General features: G+C 46.6%; 1 protein-coding gene across 1 annotated transcript; it reads left to right on the top strand.

The window, feature by feature from the left end:
• Window positions 1–1,161: 1,161 nt before the first annotated feature.
• RHOU (ras homolog family member U) lies at window positions 1,162–12,078 on the top strand. The gene is made up of 3 exons (XM_077894573.1): window positions 1,162–1,438; window positions 3,068–3,126; window positions 8,710–12,078. The coding sequence occupies exons 1-3, from the start codon at window positions 1,177–1,179 to the stop codon at window positions 9,163–9,165; spliced, it is 777 nt and encodes a 258-aa protein (XP_077750699.1). The 5' UTR covers window positions 1,162–1,176; the 3' UTR covers window positions 9,166–12,078.
• The last annotated feature ends 5,260 nt before the right edge of the window (window positions 12,079–17,338 follow it).

Raw genomic sequence — 17,338 nt, 5'->3', positions numbered from 1 at the left:
GTTGTTGTAGCATCAGTATTCATGTTAATAGTATGTGCTGCTTCTGAAACCACACTGTGAACCCTGAGGAGCCTCCGTGTCCTGACTAGACCCAGAGAGGCTTCCGTGTTGTCTGAATGGACTGTTTGCTAAATGTAGGAGGAAGGCAGAGAGGAAGAAGTCAGAGGTAAATGGAATTGCCCCCCCTCCCCGCCCCCGTCTCCTCCCTGCCGATACTTTAATGTAGCCAAATTACATTTGAGTAAAATAAAAGAAGAATTTGGGTCTAAAATCAATTTGCCGGTTCATGGCGTACCAAACGAGCATTAACACCGGATCTGGTATCATTTTGCTCCCAAATGATATAAATTATTTTAGGTGGGCTAAATAACGATGGGCTTAGCTAGACTTCAAAAAGTTGCCTTTTAATTCAGTCTCTTGCAAACGTGTCCCCAGGACACCTTGTGGCCAGCAAGGGGCCCCACAGCACCGGCGGCGGCCGAGAAGGGGAGGCGGGAGCCAGGGGAACAGGAGCAAGCCCCGGCTTCCCGGCCGCGGGGGCGCAATGAGGCGGAACCGCTCCGGCCGCTCCGGCGCTGGTGTCGGTCTCGGGCGCGGGTCTCGGGCGCCGAGGAGGATGCTGCCCTCCGCCACCCGGCTCCTCCAGGCGCCGCGCCCCACCACCGGCTTTCGGGGTTTGCCGCCCGTCCGCCAGCCCCGCGGCGGGTGCTGGGACCCGGAGCCCGCGTGGGCGCTCCCCTCCTGCCCGGCGTAGCACCGCCTCCGGCCCGGGTGCAGGGGCCCGGCGCGCAGGCGGGGGGCGCTGTGGCCTCGGCGCGGGGACAGAGCGGCCGGGCCGGATCCGCCTCTTTCCCCTCCCCGCCCGCCCCCCACGCGTCGTGTCGCCGGGAAGCCGGGAGGAGACAGAGCGCGCTCGGGCTCCACGGCGCTCGGCCCGCAGTCCTCCGGCAGCGCCGAGCCGAGCCAGGTGGCGCCGCCCGAGCCGCGAGCCGCGAGCCGCGAGCCCCCGGGCCGCCTTTGTCTGGGAGCGTGAGGCCTGGAAGCGCCGCTCTCGGGGGCCGGGCACGCGCCCGCAGCGGTCGCTGACAGCTCTTCCCTCCCGCGGGGCTCCGGGTCGGAGGGGCGGTCGGGCCGGGCCCTGCTCGCCCGCGCCTGCACGCCCGAGCGCGCGCACCGATGCCCCCGCAGCAGGGGGACCCCGCGTTCCCCGGCCGCTGCGAGGCGCCGCCCGTTCCGCCGCGCCGGGAGCGCGGGGCGCGCGGGGGGCGCGGGCCCGGGGCGCCGGGGGGCCGGGGGCGCGCGGGCGGTGCGGAGGGGCGCGGCGTCAAGTGCGTGCTAGTCGGCGACGGCGCGGTGGGCAAGACCAGCCTGGTGGTGAGCTACACCACCAACGGCTACCCCACCGAGTACATCCCCACCGCCTTCGACAACTTCTCGGGTGAGCGGGGCCGGGGGCCGGGGGCGCGGTGCTGGCGGCCCGGTGCCGGCGGGAGGGAGCGTCGCGCGAGGGTCGCGGGCCCCCGATGGGAAGCGGACCGGGCCGTGGGGACCCGGCGAGCGCGGAGCCACCTGCAGGACCGCGGGGCAGCCGGGAGCCCCCGAACCCGAGCCCGGCGGAGGGGGCGGGGTACGGGGACCGAGCCTGTGCGAAAAGAAATGATGCGGCAATTTAATAACAAATAGGTCGAGTTCAGGACGCCTGGTCAGTTTGCTGCGTAGCAAAGTTGCGTCAGGTCGACGCTGCTGGCGCCGCTGCAGAGTTTCACCGGGAAGGTGACGCGCAGGTGCCATTACCTGTGGCCCTGGGAGTCGGTCCTTTCCTTTCGGCGGCTCCGCTCACAAGGGGCGTCTCCACTTTGAAGAGCCACAGAAACGGCAGGAAAGACTTGATTTAGTGAAAACGGCGCTACGGGCTTAGGTTTGGATTAAACCCTGAGAATAAACGCGATTTCTCCAGCGTGCCTCTCCCCTGCGCCCACTGCTCCGACTTCCATCTCCCCCGTTGGCCCTGTTTATGATTCTTGATATTTTTTCAGCGTCTCTTTAAGCTCTTACGTATGGTGTGCTGTGTTTTGGTTTGGTGGAAACAAAGATAAAGGATTTTTTTCAGGTCTTTTTGAAATTTATTAGAAAGGACTAGTAAAGGTAAAGTACGAGTCTCCCACAGAGGCTAATGGAAAGCATTCTCTCTTGCTCTTAAAAGAAAAGAAAAAAAAAAAGCTTCTTGACCTTTTAGAGAGTCCTGATGGCAAGCGCTTCATTTCTTCCATCTCGAAGGTACCCTGGAGAAAACTGCTACACTAATGGGGTTCCACCCAAATGGTTCTGTTTTTCACCCCTTTTCCCTTCCAGCTGACTATTGTAAACATGAAAAGCAATTTAGAAAGTTGTACTGAGACAAACCTGAGTGCTTAAATTCAAGTAGAAACATCCAGGCTGTGCCCTGATGCAGGCCCCTGCCCAGTACCCCATCCTAGTGGAAAGGTGGGCAGGCTTTCTCTTCTTTTCTGTTTTAATCCTCTCTTTGAGCTGACATGGTGAGATAAGCAGTGCCCTCTTCTATAAACAGGACAATGCAGGCAGCCTGTGTTTGCTCATGTTCTCAAAACAAGCTACAATTTTATGATAAACCATGAAGTCTTGGAACACTTCCCAAGGGAAAACAGAATTATTTGTGAGGTTTTCCACTGAGTTAAAACGGCAAGGTTGGTTCCCATTTACCCCCTAGTGTTGTTTTTAGTTTTTTTGAACCGAGTGTGACAGGAAAATAAATCTTCCGGGGCTGGGCTAAAAGTACAGGTCTTTCTGGGGTGCCATCAAACGGCTAAGGGATTTGCAGCTTCAGCCCTGACAGGGTAGGGAATTGCCAGCCCTGGAGGGTTTGTAGACAAAAATGCCTCCTTGGGGCCTCCTTGTTTTAGGCAAGTCTTTAATTCGTGAGGAAACCCAGAATAACTGAAAGGTATGGAGGGAGAATGGTAGTTCCCAGCTATAACTTTTTTTTTTTTTTCTTCCTGAAACGGGTTAAAAGACACACTTTGATAATTGTTTTCACTTTGCTTTTAAGCTGTGGTGTCTGTGGACGGCCGGCCTGTGAGACTCCAGCTCTGTGACACTGCCGGACAGGTTAGTGGATTGGCTGGGAAGGGACTGGCCATTTAGAGGCCTCAGAATAACTACCCTCTATAACTGGGTCATTCTAAAGCCTCATGAAGTGGCCCCAGCCCTGCCCCTCTCAGGGGGTGGCAGTGAGGTGGGGAGATGGCTCTGCCCTCATAAAACAGGGTTTGGTCCAGCTTTGCATGGACAGGATAGGGAACAAAGGATCAAGAATAGGAATTCTTATGGAGTTCCTGATCTTATTTACTTTCTCGTTTTTATTAAAAAATTATCAGTGATGCTTTGTGATCATTTCTTCAAGTAAGTTGGTGATAGAATCATTTTGTTAGAAGTCAACAAGCCAAATATTAAATTTGCTCAAGAGAAAAATGGAGGTTTTTAAAGAGATTTTATTTATTTTAGAGAGAGAGAGAGAAAGAGCGTGGTGGGGGAGGCAGAGGGAGAGAGAGAGAGAGAGCTTCAAGCTGACTCCATGCTGTGTGTGGAGTCTGACACAGGGCTCGATCCCACGACCCTGAGATCATGACCTCAGCTGAAACCAAGAACCAGACATGCTCAGCCAACTGTACCATCTGGGGGTCCCCCTGAAAAAGATGGAGTTTGTGTCAGTGGGTGTTAATATTTCCTTCCCTATGCTGTGGTTTCCTCACTAGGGCCACCCCGTCCTTTGAAGCAGAGATACAGTGGTCGAAGCTGTCCTGAGCTAGGGCAGTGAATGAACCTGGACTTAGTCTTTCCAAATCGTGAACATTTATTCTTGTCTTGGGGGTCAGGCACTTGGATGAGACACCCAGGGAGTGACGGGGATGGGGGTATTCCTCGACGAGCTCCAGGGACCCTTGGCACAGTGCTCATCACTGAGATCTCCTTGTTCTCTGTGAGAACCCACGGTGCCATCTCTTGAGTTTGTCAAAGTGACAGTTGATAAACATGTACTCTTTTCTGTACTTGTCAGAGCAAACGCTGAGGGCACTTTGTAGGCATGTCAAATGCCCATTTCACTTTCTGAGGTGTTATCACATGACCATCTGTTGTTGAAGAAGCTCGCTTTCCAGTGTTCCCCAGTGACTCGCCCACGCCACAGCTTCCATACTGCTTATCTCACCTGGGGCAGCAAATTCACAGGTTTATTTCTCAAAACTCAAATGACACAAGACTGGGCAGCTTTGGTTCTCAGCTCAATACCGGTTTGGTGGTGGCCAGAGTGGCATGCCCTGCCTCTTTTGCACTGGAGCATCTCGGATTCCCCTTCAGCTGCAGCCAAAGAAAGCACACACAGTGTGGATCTTATTTCCTGTGGAAGAGAAAACTCAAAAGGACACTGCTCTCCTAGTAGTTAATCTTTCTGAATGCTCTCCTGGTATTTGTAATGAAAGCTTAATTGCTTTGTATAAAGTAAGAATATTTTTCCTACTATGTGTCTGATTTTCTGATCTTTAAAAGGTGGCCAGGGTAGCATATCAATAAATACAGGCATTCCTGGTAAAACAAGAAGGTACAGTTCCTAGAGACCCTTGAGAGAAGGAGCAAGCAGCTCATTGCACGTCCCTGCCCACTAATGGGGCTCTCCCTTAGGTGTTGATTCTTGTTACAGACATGGCTTCCCAAGTTGGGGTTCTAGGCTTAGTGCACACATGGCGCCTGGCACATAATAGGGCGCTGTCACAGTTTATGATTGATGCACATAATGGAGTGCTAGGCACTGGGGAATTCAAACTTAAGTCCTGGCCTGCCCCTCAGAAGACTTGCAATCTGTAGGGAAGACAAACCAGTTAGTAGAAATTGTGAAAGAAACCTGTGAAATTCCATAAGGAGGAAGGCGGTGTTAGTGTGGGGGACAGGACAGATGGGTCTGAGGAGAAAAACCTCTGAGCAGTTTTGAAAGAAGTGTGGGAAAAACTTTATAAAAATGACCCTGAATTATTGAGGCAGAGTTCAGTTTTTCCTTAGTATAGCCTGTTTAAAAGTTGGGGAAGCACAAGAATAATTTTGGAGGTATTTTCATGGAAACATTTCATAATTAGGGAAATAAAAGGGCTTTGGCGCAAGTTGGTAAGCTTTAGTTTGGAAATTATTCTTTTGGTCTCCCAGTGACGTTTTCATTGAGATTTACTGTATTGTTTAACTGTATTAGTTAGTAAAGTACACCTTATTATGTAATGAATGAGAAAAACCAACTTCAAAACCGGTGAAAACTACACAGCTGTTAAGATCATTTTTTCCCCTACTCCATAAGTATCCCTTAGGACATTTTTTTTTTAAGATTTATTTATTTATTTATTTATTCATGACAGACATAGAGAGAGAGAGAGGCAGAGACACGGGCAGAGGGAGGAGCAGGTTCCACGCCGGGAGCCTGACACGGGACTCGATCCCGGGACTCCAGGATCGCACCCTGGGTCAAAGGCAGGGGCCAAACCGCTGCGCCACCCAGGGATCCCCCGCTTAGGACTTATTTTGATTAATAGCAAAGCTGATCAGAGTTATAGTTCTTCCCTACCTTCCTTAGTCCAGATCTGATAAACTACCTTTTAAGGGACTTTTTATTTTTATTTTTAAAAATATTTTATTTATTTATTTGACAGAGTGCAGGCACACAAGCAGGGGGAGCAACAGGCAGAGGCAGAGGGAGAGGAAGAAGCAGGCTCCCTGCTGAGCAAGAAACCCGACGATGCCTCTATGTGGGGCTTGATCCCAAGATCTTGGGATCATAATCTGAGCCAAAGGCAGATGCTTAACCGACTGAGCTCCCTAGGCACCCCAGGACTTGATTTGGCACCTGCTGTATTTCCCTAATGTTGACTCGGCCAGTGAAACTCCTCCGTCCTCCAGGCAGTTCTCAGGATAGCCTTGTGGGCTTAAAGTGACTTGTGTGACCTCTGTTTCTAGCTCCAGGGGAGTGTAAGCACCAGTAGCCCTGACCTGGGGCTCAAATGCAGGTTTCATATGGAAGCTTAGAGCAAGAATATGTCTCTACTGGCTGGATAAGGAACTAGAAATCGCTTTTCTTGTCTTTCGGTTTTCTCGTTAGGGAGGTAGTGAGCATAGAAGATATTAAAAGGAGTTTTTAGCATTGGACTCACAGTCTTACTCAAGTGAAAATAGAGACTGAGGACTTTGAGAAACATAACTTTGGAGAAGGGACTGTCTCTGAAATAGGCGATCTCTGTGGTGTTGACTGGAGAAGCTGAAAATTCCTCAGCTTTTTGACCCAGGTGGCCCTTGAAGAATCTCTGCGTTAAAAAAAATCAGGTTTCAGCTTGACCAGTGCTACTGTTCAGTGGCCTGTCCGCCACACCCTGTCCCTGACTGAATTCTGTATATCTTCCCTGCAGACCTGGCAGGTGCATGCAAATCATTGGGCCTCAGAACACATTTCCTTGAGGGTACATTCCAGTTGGCCTCGTCACGCATATGTATGTTGTATTGATTTCAGCAAAAATCTAAGGTTTCTGGTCAGGCAGTGAGGAGGAGAGTTTAATTTCTGCTTGGTTCCGTGAACCCCTTAGCCAGAATCTCAAGAGGTCCGGGGAGCCAGATTTCCAAAGCCCTGTCACAAGGCCCAACCCCTGAGTTTGCCTTTCTTTTTATTGGTAATGCAACCCCCAGCTTGCAGGGCATGGCCAAGGTGACTGGCTTCCAGCAGCCAGCTGCAGTTGCCTAAGGGAGCTGACCTGTTTTGAGGCTCAGTTTTGTGCTGCTTCTTTGAGGCCTCTGAGAACAGAGGGAATGTTTTATTACAAGATCCTCAGAGCTGGGCCATAGTCTACCTGCTTGAGTTTCTGTGTTTATTCTTTCAGCACAAAGTTGGCACTAAAAAAGCCAAGTTGTTCTTTTTAAACCATTGCGTAGAGAAGTCTGACAAGTGGCAAGGATGAAATGCCAGATTCATCCCTGAGCATTTTTAGCTGGTTGACTTCAACTGTTAGTTGGTTGTTGCCCTACGACTGAAATACGGAGCCTCAAATGAAGAAAGTGCCTTCAGGTGAAACAGGTGCAGATTGCCTTTACACCTACAGGGTGGCCACAGATGCAGAATAATGTGCATGTAAATAGTAGTTTGTAAATAATCAGAGCATGCTAATGAAGTAATGAAAACCTGGATGACATTTCACTTTTTCTTGCCACTGGGAAGTTATATGTCATAGTACACCTGTGCGAGGCTGGCCGCCAGAGATAGGAATTTTATTTTATTTTTTATTTTTTGAAAGTTTAGTTTTTTGGTGATCTTGACACCAAAAATGTGGCTTGAACTTATGACTTTGAGATCAAGAGTAGTATGTCTTCCGACTGAGGCAGCTAGGTGCCCCCACGAATAGACATTTTGAAAAAGAATAAGGTGATGTAAATATTTTTCTCTGAGTGAGCTGATTGAAAGTGTTCAGGTAGTTGAATATGGCACTCCAGGGGACAATAAAAAATACTGATTTGGAGACAGATATGTCTACAAGGGCTGAGGCCAGGTCTGTGTGTTCCCATCTGAATCCCCTGGCCCTGCACAGTGGCTGCTGTCCAGCATCCATCTCTGAAGTAGATGGACTGGGGCAGGCATCAGCAGCATGTTGCTTGGTTGATAGGACAAACTGTGATTATTCCATCCAGTTCTCTGTACCTTAAGGTAGGGTGGGTATGCACTTTCTCTGATCCTTTATCTTCCCAAAGCACTGAGTGTGGAGGCCCCTGGTATTTGCAAGGAGAAAAGAAAGGAAAAGGAAGAAAGGGGGGCACCTGGGTGGCTCAGTGATTGAGTGTCTACCTTCAGCTCAGGTCATGATCCCAGGGTCCTGGGATCAAGTTCCACATCGGGCTCCCTGCAGGGAGCCTGCTTTTCCCTCTGCCTGTGTCTCTGCCTCTCTCTCATGAATAAATAAATAATTTTTTTAAAAAAAGGAAGAAGGAGGGAGGAAAAGAGATAATAAGAAAGGTGTATCAAGCAAGAATAGGAATATATGAACCAATGTGACATTGTATGTCACATTGTTGTAAGTGACATTGAGAGGCACGGGTTCTCTGTATTGCCCAGGGGAGTGGCCGTCAGAGGTCCTGAACTCCGATTTTGGGTCTATCCTTTTGTCTGATGAACATTACTGGGTATACTGAGCACTGTGCTTGCCTTGACTGTGTGCAGTGCCAATGGGATGAGTTGGGCATCACTCACAGCTGTCATGAGGACAAGGGGAGCTGTATCAGACTGGGGTTCACTGGGGTCAGGTTGGAGACTTGGGGATCAGTGTGGCTGCTAAATTTTAGAACAGGAGCTAAATACCAGCATTGAAAATCTATGTTACTCTAGGCTAAAGGCTAGATGAAGTAAATTTTATTTCTAAAACTCAACCTAGTGTAAGTACTTTTTCTGTGGTAGGGTACAAGAGGATCATGAGTACTGGTGAGCACATGGAGCACACTGGGCAGATTTCATGGGGTGGGGGTGCGGGCCCCACTGAGTAAGCCCCTGCTTTCTGAGGTGCTGGCTCTTCCTCCTGTAACCAGCCCTGCCAGACCCATTCAGGAAAAAAAATGTTAAGGTGGTCTCTTTTCCGATGAGAATTGATTAGATGAATAACTGTTGGATGCTTTGATCGGTTGCAGGATGAGTTTGACAAACTGAGGCCTCTCTGCTACACCAACACGGACATCTTTCTTCTGTGCTTCAGTGTGGTGAGCCCCTCGTCCTTCCAGAACGTCAGTGAGAAGTGGGTACCGGAGATCCGATGCCACTGTCCCAAAGCCCCCATCATCCTCGTTGGAACTCAGTCAGATCTAAGAGAAGATGTCAAAGTCCTTATTGAGCTGGACAAATGCAAAGAGAAGCCCGTGCCTGAAGAGGCGGCTAAGTTGTGTGCCGAGGAAATGAAAGCTGCCTCTTACATCGAGTGTTCGGCCTTGACTCAGAAAAACCTCAAAGAGGTCTTTGACGCGGCCATCGTTGCTGGCATTCAGTACTCGGACACTCAGCAACAGCCAAAGAAGTCCAAAAGCAGGACTCCAGACAAAATGAAAAACCTCTCCAAGTCCTGGTGGAAGAAGTACTGCTGTTTCGTATGATGCTGGCCAGAAACCCAGAAAGGCAATTTTTAGATGAAGTCCACATTAGAAGCTATATTAGCTAAAATGACTCCTTTTATCATGTAGAACCTGTATAGAGAACGTGTGTATGTATATGTATAATAGGTGGAGCTCTCGATTTTTGGATTTTTTTCTTGCCTTTGATATTCTTGTTTGTTTGAGCTTAGGGATGAGTTGATTACTAATTATGCAAGATATTTTTGAAGTCAGTTAAGCATTTTTTGGTAACTCTGGAAATTTAGAGCTCTAGACCTCTGGATTAATTTATATCTAATATGAAAAAGACACTTCAAATCTGAGTGTCAAGAATGAAATTTTGCTAGATTTATAACGTACAGAAGAACAAAAGAAGAAATGGTATAGTTAGCTTCCCTTGATTAAGGGCTACTTCATGCAAGTGCGTTATGTCCACAGGCCAGCTATGCTGAAAATAACTCTTAGCTTTGAAACTCCACACTTTATAAAACTTTAAGGAATTAAAATCTGAGGGAAAACGAGAGACCTCTGCCTACAGTCCCTCAAAACAGTTGCTTTTGTCATATGTTAATACCTGGTTGCTTAAGATCTAAAATCAACCAACAAACATCTCCTAACTCAATGACACTGTGTAAACCAAAAAGGAAAAATTGTGTATTGTGATTTTTCATTCTTAGACCAGTTGTGTTGACACCGTATAAACATAGCCAAAATGCCATGTGGAGTAAAGCAAGTATTAGTCAGAAGCTCTTATATTTTCTTTAGGGGGTGATTCATGTTGAGATCATAATGTAATATTTGCTCTTACTATGCGTGCACCCAACTGCCTAAATCCCTGGCAGTTAGAACACTAGGGAGCACCTATTTGAATGGTTTTGAAACTTCCATACTATTTACATTGTCCCATTTGCAGAGAAGTGGACACTCTTACAAGGCCTGCAGCAAACGTTTATAGGAGATGAAGTGTACTTTTTTCCCCTTAAGGCAGCCAAAATGTATGCGCGGGCGTGCACACATGTGTATGGCTGTATTTGCTGCTGATTCAGACTTTTAAACAGTTAATGAGAAAAAGCAGGGCCACAAAAACAGATGTGAGGGAAGCTCAGCTTCCTCTTTTTATTACTTTTTAAAACAGATCTCTTTTTGATTATATCCTACTCAGATATGATTTTAACTATACTTTGACACATTTTTGAGACCATCTCAAAACACGAATATCTCTTAAGAACTGTTTTATACTGAATGTCTCTTGAAACCTGTTAAAACAACCACTTAAAACCACAGATGCCTTTCAGGGAACTGGCAATAGAGGCCAGCGCTGTGTGTCAAAGGGCTCCTGGGGGTGATGTGCTGAGGCCAGCCCGGAGCAGGGGTGTATGTACGGACCACAGCCCCCTCTCTCAGCGGCATCTTTACTGTGGGACAGCCAGAAAACCATATACTTGTGAAACATTTGTGTTCTTCACGGTGGCAGTTTTTAGGGTTTAATATTCTGGAGGAAAAAATGTGCCATATCAGAAGAGTAGTTTTTGTTTTTGTTTTTGTTTTTTACTTTGTGATGGCTATGCTGCTGAGATGCCAAAAGGTAGCCTAACATGAATTATAATGTCTGGTTGTAGTGAGTGAAGCAGATTTACCAAAATCAACTCAGTAACTAGGGAAACTGCTGTAGAGCCGGTGAATAGAAGAGTCTTATCTTTCTGTGGGTCTTGCGTTGTCTTTTTTATATTTGAAAGAGCTAATTTGTGTTTTCCTATAGAAGTAAAAAAATCAGGGTAGGCGCTTCTTTGATCTTGTTAGTAAATAAAATTACCTGATTTCTTTGTTTAAAAACTAAAATACGTGGATTGTTCACTATTTATTTTTCAGTACATTGAAATTGGTATCATAGTTGCCCAAAGCATTTAGTTATAGCCTGAGTGAATAAAATTACTTCATTTGAGGAAATACTCTAAACAGACTCTATGCTGGCCTGCCTGGCTCACCTGTCTGTAAGGGGCCAGTTTCCTAGGCTCGGCTCCTCCTGTTCCAGGTGTAAAGCAGTGGGAGCAGCAGAAGAGTTACCTGGTGAGTAATTTTAAACAGTAGTTTTATATTTAAATAAATGTCATGGAGTACAATGCAAATTAATTTTGAAGATAGAGCACAAGACTTGAAAGAAATTTTATGCATGTGACAGCATTGGGGCTGCTTTCCTGGGCCCCCTGGGCGACGGCCATCAGCACCCTCTGGCCCTGGTGGAAAGTTGTCAGTGGAACAGGCCTGTGTGGCCCAGTTCTGAGAGCTTTCCTCAGGTGGTTTATTTTTAACCCAACTTGATACAACCCTGTACCATTAGCCCTAAACATCTAGAGGGTTGACATTTAAACACAACCATTTTTTACATGTTGCTGCATTTTCTAGAATAGTAAAGGTACGATTGATTGTACTTAAGGTTTTCCTCCATTTTCCTTTGTGTGATTTGGGCAGAAAAATTTTTTAGAGTATGTGCTTGAGTTAAACCTAAGTCGATTCACTTTAAAGCTCAAACACTGTTCAACTTGCAGCTTGGTATTGCAGAGAAGATTTTATGAGTTGTGCTTTAGAAGATGCCACTTTAGCTTAACTCCTACTGTGTAGGCCAGTCATAATTTAAAAACACAATTACTTCCAACCTGTTTTATCACTTTCTACCATGTATGTGGAAATGAACCTTTTGTAATATTGTTCTCTGTACTTGGCAGACCTAAAGAGAAACCACCCAGGCATTACACAAGCCAAAATGAAGGCAAGGTCTTCTCCCCAGACTGTTGTAACCTGGTGCCTTACCAAGTTGTTCTTCTCTGTTTTCGAGTGTAAATGATGTTGAGCAGAACGTTGTCCTTGGAGATGCTATAAATGAGCTGGTATGAAATAAATTCTGACCTATGGATATAACTTCGCTTGCCTTGATTATCAAAAAATGTCATTGGAAGTGAATAAAAGTCCAGCCACACCAAAAAGCAGGTTGGGAAGCGTCATGGTGTGCCTCCAGAGGTGTTTTGGGAATCATCCCTAACTGACATTAAATGCTTATAGAATATAGGGATTTTAGAATTTGGGGGTCACAGTGTGATATAAGTGCTCTCAGACTCTGTGTCTGTAATAGTTTGTGTGCTGGTGGCTTGTGTGTGTCCCTGACAGGAACACTGTGCTTGGAGCCAAAAGTCTAGGCTCAGAGAAGCACTTAGTGTGTGATGATGAGGAGGTGACTAGATCTGAGCCTCAGTTTCCTTATGTGCCAAGGTACTGCTTTTCTCCCCAGGCTCTTTGAATCCTGAATGAGAATACATGTGCACATGTGGGGTGCAAGATCTGTAATGGCCATGGAAGGGGTTCGAAGGTGCCATGAGGCTCAGAATTCCCCATCTCTGAGGGCTGGGGGAATGCCCTTGTGATATATGTGAACTTGCAGTCAGCCTTCTTATCAGGGAAGTGATACCATCCCTCACACCAGGGAATGTGGCCCTGATGACAAGACCATCCTGGGAGGCCATATGTTATCCTGCTTCCACCCTCCAGCCTCAGGGGTTAAGGGCTCACCTAGTGAAGGATGGACCTGGCTCACTTCATTCCCCATGGTGCCTCTGAGGCCAGGCTTTGACTTTTCATAGCCACTGAACATTCAACCACAATGCACCAGATTGCTTTGCAGGGAGCAACTAGAATTCCTGGCCTTCAGCATGTGTCCCAAAGTGCTAAAACCCAGCTCTCCCTCACTGGCCTCCGCGGCAGCCTAATTCCAGCTCAGAGGGACTTGGGAATCTCTCTTCAACCAGCCCTTGGTTGCCTCCTGTATCCAGGACAGGCCTTCCCAGTTACACAGAGCACCCAGTCTCTCTAGAGGAGGTCAGGGAGTGCTTCATGAAGATGTTTAATAAGGACTAAAGGAAGTGGGAGAATGACAAGTATCTGGGAGGAAAGTTTTCTAAAGGGAAGAGCAGGTGCAAAGGCCCCAAAGCATAGCAAATGTGTGGCATGTCCTGGAGGCCGGTGTGGACAGGACAGGAGCAGAGCAAGGAAAGGAGCAGGAGATGACCTAGAGGAAGGGAGGAGGTCAGGGAAAGGATGAGGTCAGAGAGGCCCCTGATGTCAGGGAGGGCAGGGGAGGTGGGGGTGGGCTCCAGAGCAGGCTCTTTGGGCTTGAATCCTGGCTCAGCCACTTGTTATTTCTTAAGCAACTTAAACATCCTGTGTCTAGTCTTTAGACTCTCTAAAGGGGATAATTGGGGCACCTGCCTCACTGGGCTGGTGGGTTATGAGTATGAAGTGCCCAGTAAGTGTCCACTCTGACTGGTCTCATTGGCAAGTTCTGTTCGTTTCTCTCACAACAGGCTGCCTGGGTGATTAACTTCCAATCAGCCCCTAATGGCTCTCATCTTCATCCCTACTAATTTTTTGTGAGGCTTATGCTTTTTATGGGTTATAGCATATCTATTTTTCATTCCCACTCATTTTTATAAAATAAGAGCCAAACAATATAAATTACTCCAGCAGTTGTACAGACTGACTCTGGAGCAGGTGGGACTGCTGGGGCCTGGCCACCTGTTGGGAGAGCTGGTGCCAATCCCCCCTCCCACCCACCCCCACCCCCACGACCTCAAGGAGAAGGTGGAATTGGGCCCATGAAGGAGGTTTGGTGAGTCGGAGTGAGACAACAGAGTGAGGCTTGGGTGGAAGTCAAGCACACTCAGCTTTGTGAATCTAGAGCCATTTTTAGAAACCCCCGTTTATCAGCCCACCTCAGCCGACCAGTTTCCCCTGTGCAATCCCAACAATACGACCAAGTCCCGACGAGACCCGGTCTGCACATGGAAGAGGCCCGTGGCCAGGAACCTGATCTTGATCTGTAACCTGATGTTTGTCATCTTAAAAGAGGACGTGTCCCAGGGCAGAGTATCACATTGCCATTCATTCTCCTCCTGAATGTCCCACAGATATTTCAAATTTGACTCATTCTTTTAAGTTTTCATTTGCTACTATAACAAATTACTACAAACTTAGTGCTTAAAACAATACAGACTTGGAATACAGATTTGCAGTTCTGGAAGTAGGAAATCTGAAATGAGTCTTGCGCTAAAGTCAAGATGATGACAGGCCTGCATGCCATCCTGGAGGCTCTACGGGGGCCATCTTCTTGCTTCCTCCAGCTCTAGAGCCCACCTACATTCCTTGGCTCATGATTCTCCTTCCCCTGCAAAGCCAGCAATGGCTGGTCATCCCATTGACACGGACTCTTCTCCCACACTTTTAAGGACCCAAGGGCTCACTTGGTAATCTCCAAGGTAATCTCCCCCGTCAGGGTGTGTGGATTAGCAATTTCCATCTGCAGCCTCAATTCTGCTTTGCCATGTATCCTACATCGTCATGGGGTCTAAAGTGTAGGATATGGACATTTTTGGGGGCTGTTCTTCTGCTGACCACACTCATGTCCTGGAGGTCAGCTCGTTGCTCCCTAGATCATCGCCTCCTTTGTATTCTTTTGTTCAGAACACAACAGTCGGCAGCAATCTTGGGTCAGATGTGCGCAACGTTGGCAAGACTCCCCTTGGTTTATCTGGCTGATGAGGGATAGACGTGCCAGAGAACTACTGGGGGTAGCAATCAGTGACTGAGTATTTTTGGTCCCATTGATGAAGACACCTCTAATGTGACATGGATGAAATCTTGCCTTACTTTGCTATCATTAAACATCCAAATCTCCTGCCTCTGCTTATTCTTCAAAATACCACAAGCAGCTTTATTAGGATTTGGCATCTCAGGGTGGTCCTCAAAAGAAGAGAACGCAGTGATTGTACCAAGTACCTGAATTTCCCTTCCCAAGGCAATGTTCTCTCATATTACGTTAGTAGAGTGGTTTCTAATTAGGATTTGGCCTGAACTGGGGGAGAAAATGTACTAAAAATGGTGATGTGAATTTTTTGCGTCTTTGCCTGGTTTTGCAGAAACAGGCTTCATTTCACAGAACTGTTTCTAACATTTCCTCTCAATCAAACAGCTGGAGGTGTAACATTAATTTGGCATATGGTAGTTTGCACTGTGGAAGGCATTCCCACAAGGGCTTGTGTTCTTACAATCCAAGAATACTAGTTTGGAGTGTTTAAGCTTAAAACACAAATAGAACTTGGACATTCTAAAGCTTCTAGAATAGAAGCTTTCGGGAGTAGCATGTGCATCAGTCACATTTTGACAGATTCTGAATAATTGTTGGTGCAGGGTTTAACTTAAGTATCATATTGTACATGGCTGATGGAAGAGAGAGTCCTGTACTTCGGGAGCAAATATCAGAACAGATTTTACCATGGAAATCAGGAAGCCTGACTGCTATTACTTGTGGATTTCGAATACAGCAGACCTGGCTGTCCGGGGCTCAATTTCATTTTGCATCTGCTCAAGTGTCTAAAGAAGTACTTGTTAGGAACTTAGAACTCTGATACCTGAAACATCATCACCTGTAGCAGGAACAATGAATGAGTTTGGCTTGCCTTATTTATTTAGCAAATGTTTTATCGGTGAGCGTACAGAAAAATCTCACATATACCAAGTCACCCAGAACCCCCAAACTCCTCCCTCTGCTTTGATATTCTTGTCTCTCCCTCATCTTCCTACTTTTTATTCTGAAATGATATCTCAGGCCAGACCACAAAGCAAGAAGGGCTGTACACAGGCTCTTGTTCACTACTGCTCTAAACCAGACAGTCAGAGATAAGTGGATTTTCAACACATTTATTTGATCTACAAAATTTCCCTTCATTGTCACTTTATTTCAGGATCTAAGCAATGAGAATGAGGGTGGGGCCTTTGGATGAACAGTTTTTGCCTTAGTAACAACCTTCAGTAATCTTTAAGATTGGCTCTTGTGTTGTTGAGAGCTTATCCAAAGTTTGACACTCTCCCGTGTTCCCAGTCACCAGGCGCCTAATCTAAACCACCTCACCTTTACATTGAAATCGATCTGGTGTTGTTGAAAGTCAAGTGTTTCTATTTCAAAAGACGAAAAGTGGAAAGGAATCAATTATTATTTAGATAAACAATTAGATAAAACAGTCCAAAATTTTCTTATACAAATGTTGGTAGAGGAGATCAGGAAATAGAAAGGGTTTATAAGAGGAGAAAATGTGTTGGTAAATATCATAATATCTGAAATTTATGAACCACATTCACTTATTGAGCATGTAAAATAATTTACCTAATATTGGAACCTGTCTAAATCTTCTCCTGACCAAACTGTGTGATAAATGAACAAATAAATACATCTCTTCTAACCTCATGCCTCCCATGGTGAGTGTGTGTTGGATTGGTTGCTATTATCCTTATTTATTAGGGAAAGAAACAAAAGGACTAACTTGCTAAGTAAGGAACTCTGCATGAGTTAGTGGTAGAACCATTAATCAGTGAGTGTGTTTTAAGCCTGAATTTCCTTTTTCCATTTCTGCTTTTATATGCAAGATATAGAGAGGCCTTTAAAACTGCCAGTAGGAAAAAATAAAATAAAATAAAATAAAAATAAAACTGCCAGTAGGGATGTACTAATTTAATTATCTATTTCTGTATAACAAGCCACCCCATCACTTGGCTTTGTGGCTTAAAACAACAGCTGTCTATTTCTTGTGATCCTGCGAGTTGACTGGGTTCATGGGGCAGATGATCTGGCAAGGTCATATGCAGCTGGGAGCTCAACTGGGGTAGACTCTTTAAAGAAACCCCGGGTCTCTCTCCTTGTCCCCTCTCATCTTCAGTGTCTAACCTGAGCTTCTGTACAACATGGAGACTGACTTCCAGGAGTGAATGTGCCAAGAGAGAACACTCCAGCATCAAGGGCTTACCAAGGGTGTTTGCCCCACAGTTGTTAATGTTCAGGGGTCGAAGCGAGCCCCAGAGACAACATGGGTGGCAGGCAGAAGGAGTTGCACAGGTATGTGAACCTGGGAAGGTATACTTATTTGGGGGCCTACCAAGTGGATTCATGGGGGGAAAAGAAGACTCTGAGGCTGCCAGAGCTGGTGCAGTCCATCATGCGTGTCTGTCCTGGATGAAGAGAGGTAGATTATATATATTATCGTGCAGGTGGACAATACAACTACCAGCCAGCACTTCTGGTAACAAAAGGTGTGTTTGTCACCTATATTATTTCAGTGATGTTCTATTTGAATAGATG

Source organism: Canis aureus, chromosome 4, assembly GCF_053574225.1.
Source record: "Canis aureus isolate CA01 chromosome 4, VMU_Caureus_v.1.0, whole genome shotgun sequence".
NCBI lineage: Eukaryota > Metazoa > Chordata > Mammalia > Carnivora > Canidae > Canis > Canis aureus.
This window is presented reverse-complemented; position numbering and strand designations above follow the sequence as displayed.

Bases quoted from the DNA above. Each gene is read 5' to 3' on its own strand.
- RHOU (XM_077894573.1), top strand. From the start codon at position 1,177: ATGCCCCCGCAGCAGGGGGACCCCGCGTTCCCCGGCCGCTGCGAGGCG. The intron at 1,439-3,067 runs GTGAGCGGGGCC...TTTGCTTTTAAG, and splicing joins CGCCTTCGACAACTTCTCGG to CTGTGGTGTCTGTGGACGGC. The intron at 3,127-8,709 runs GTTAGTGGATTG...GATCGGTTGCAG, and splicing joins TCTGTGACACTGCCGGACAG to GATGAGTTTGACAAACTGAG.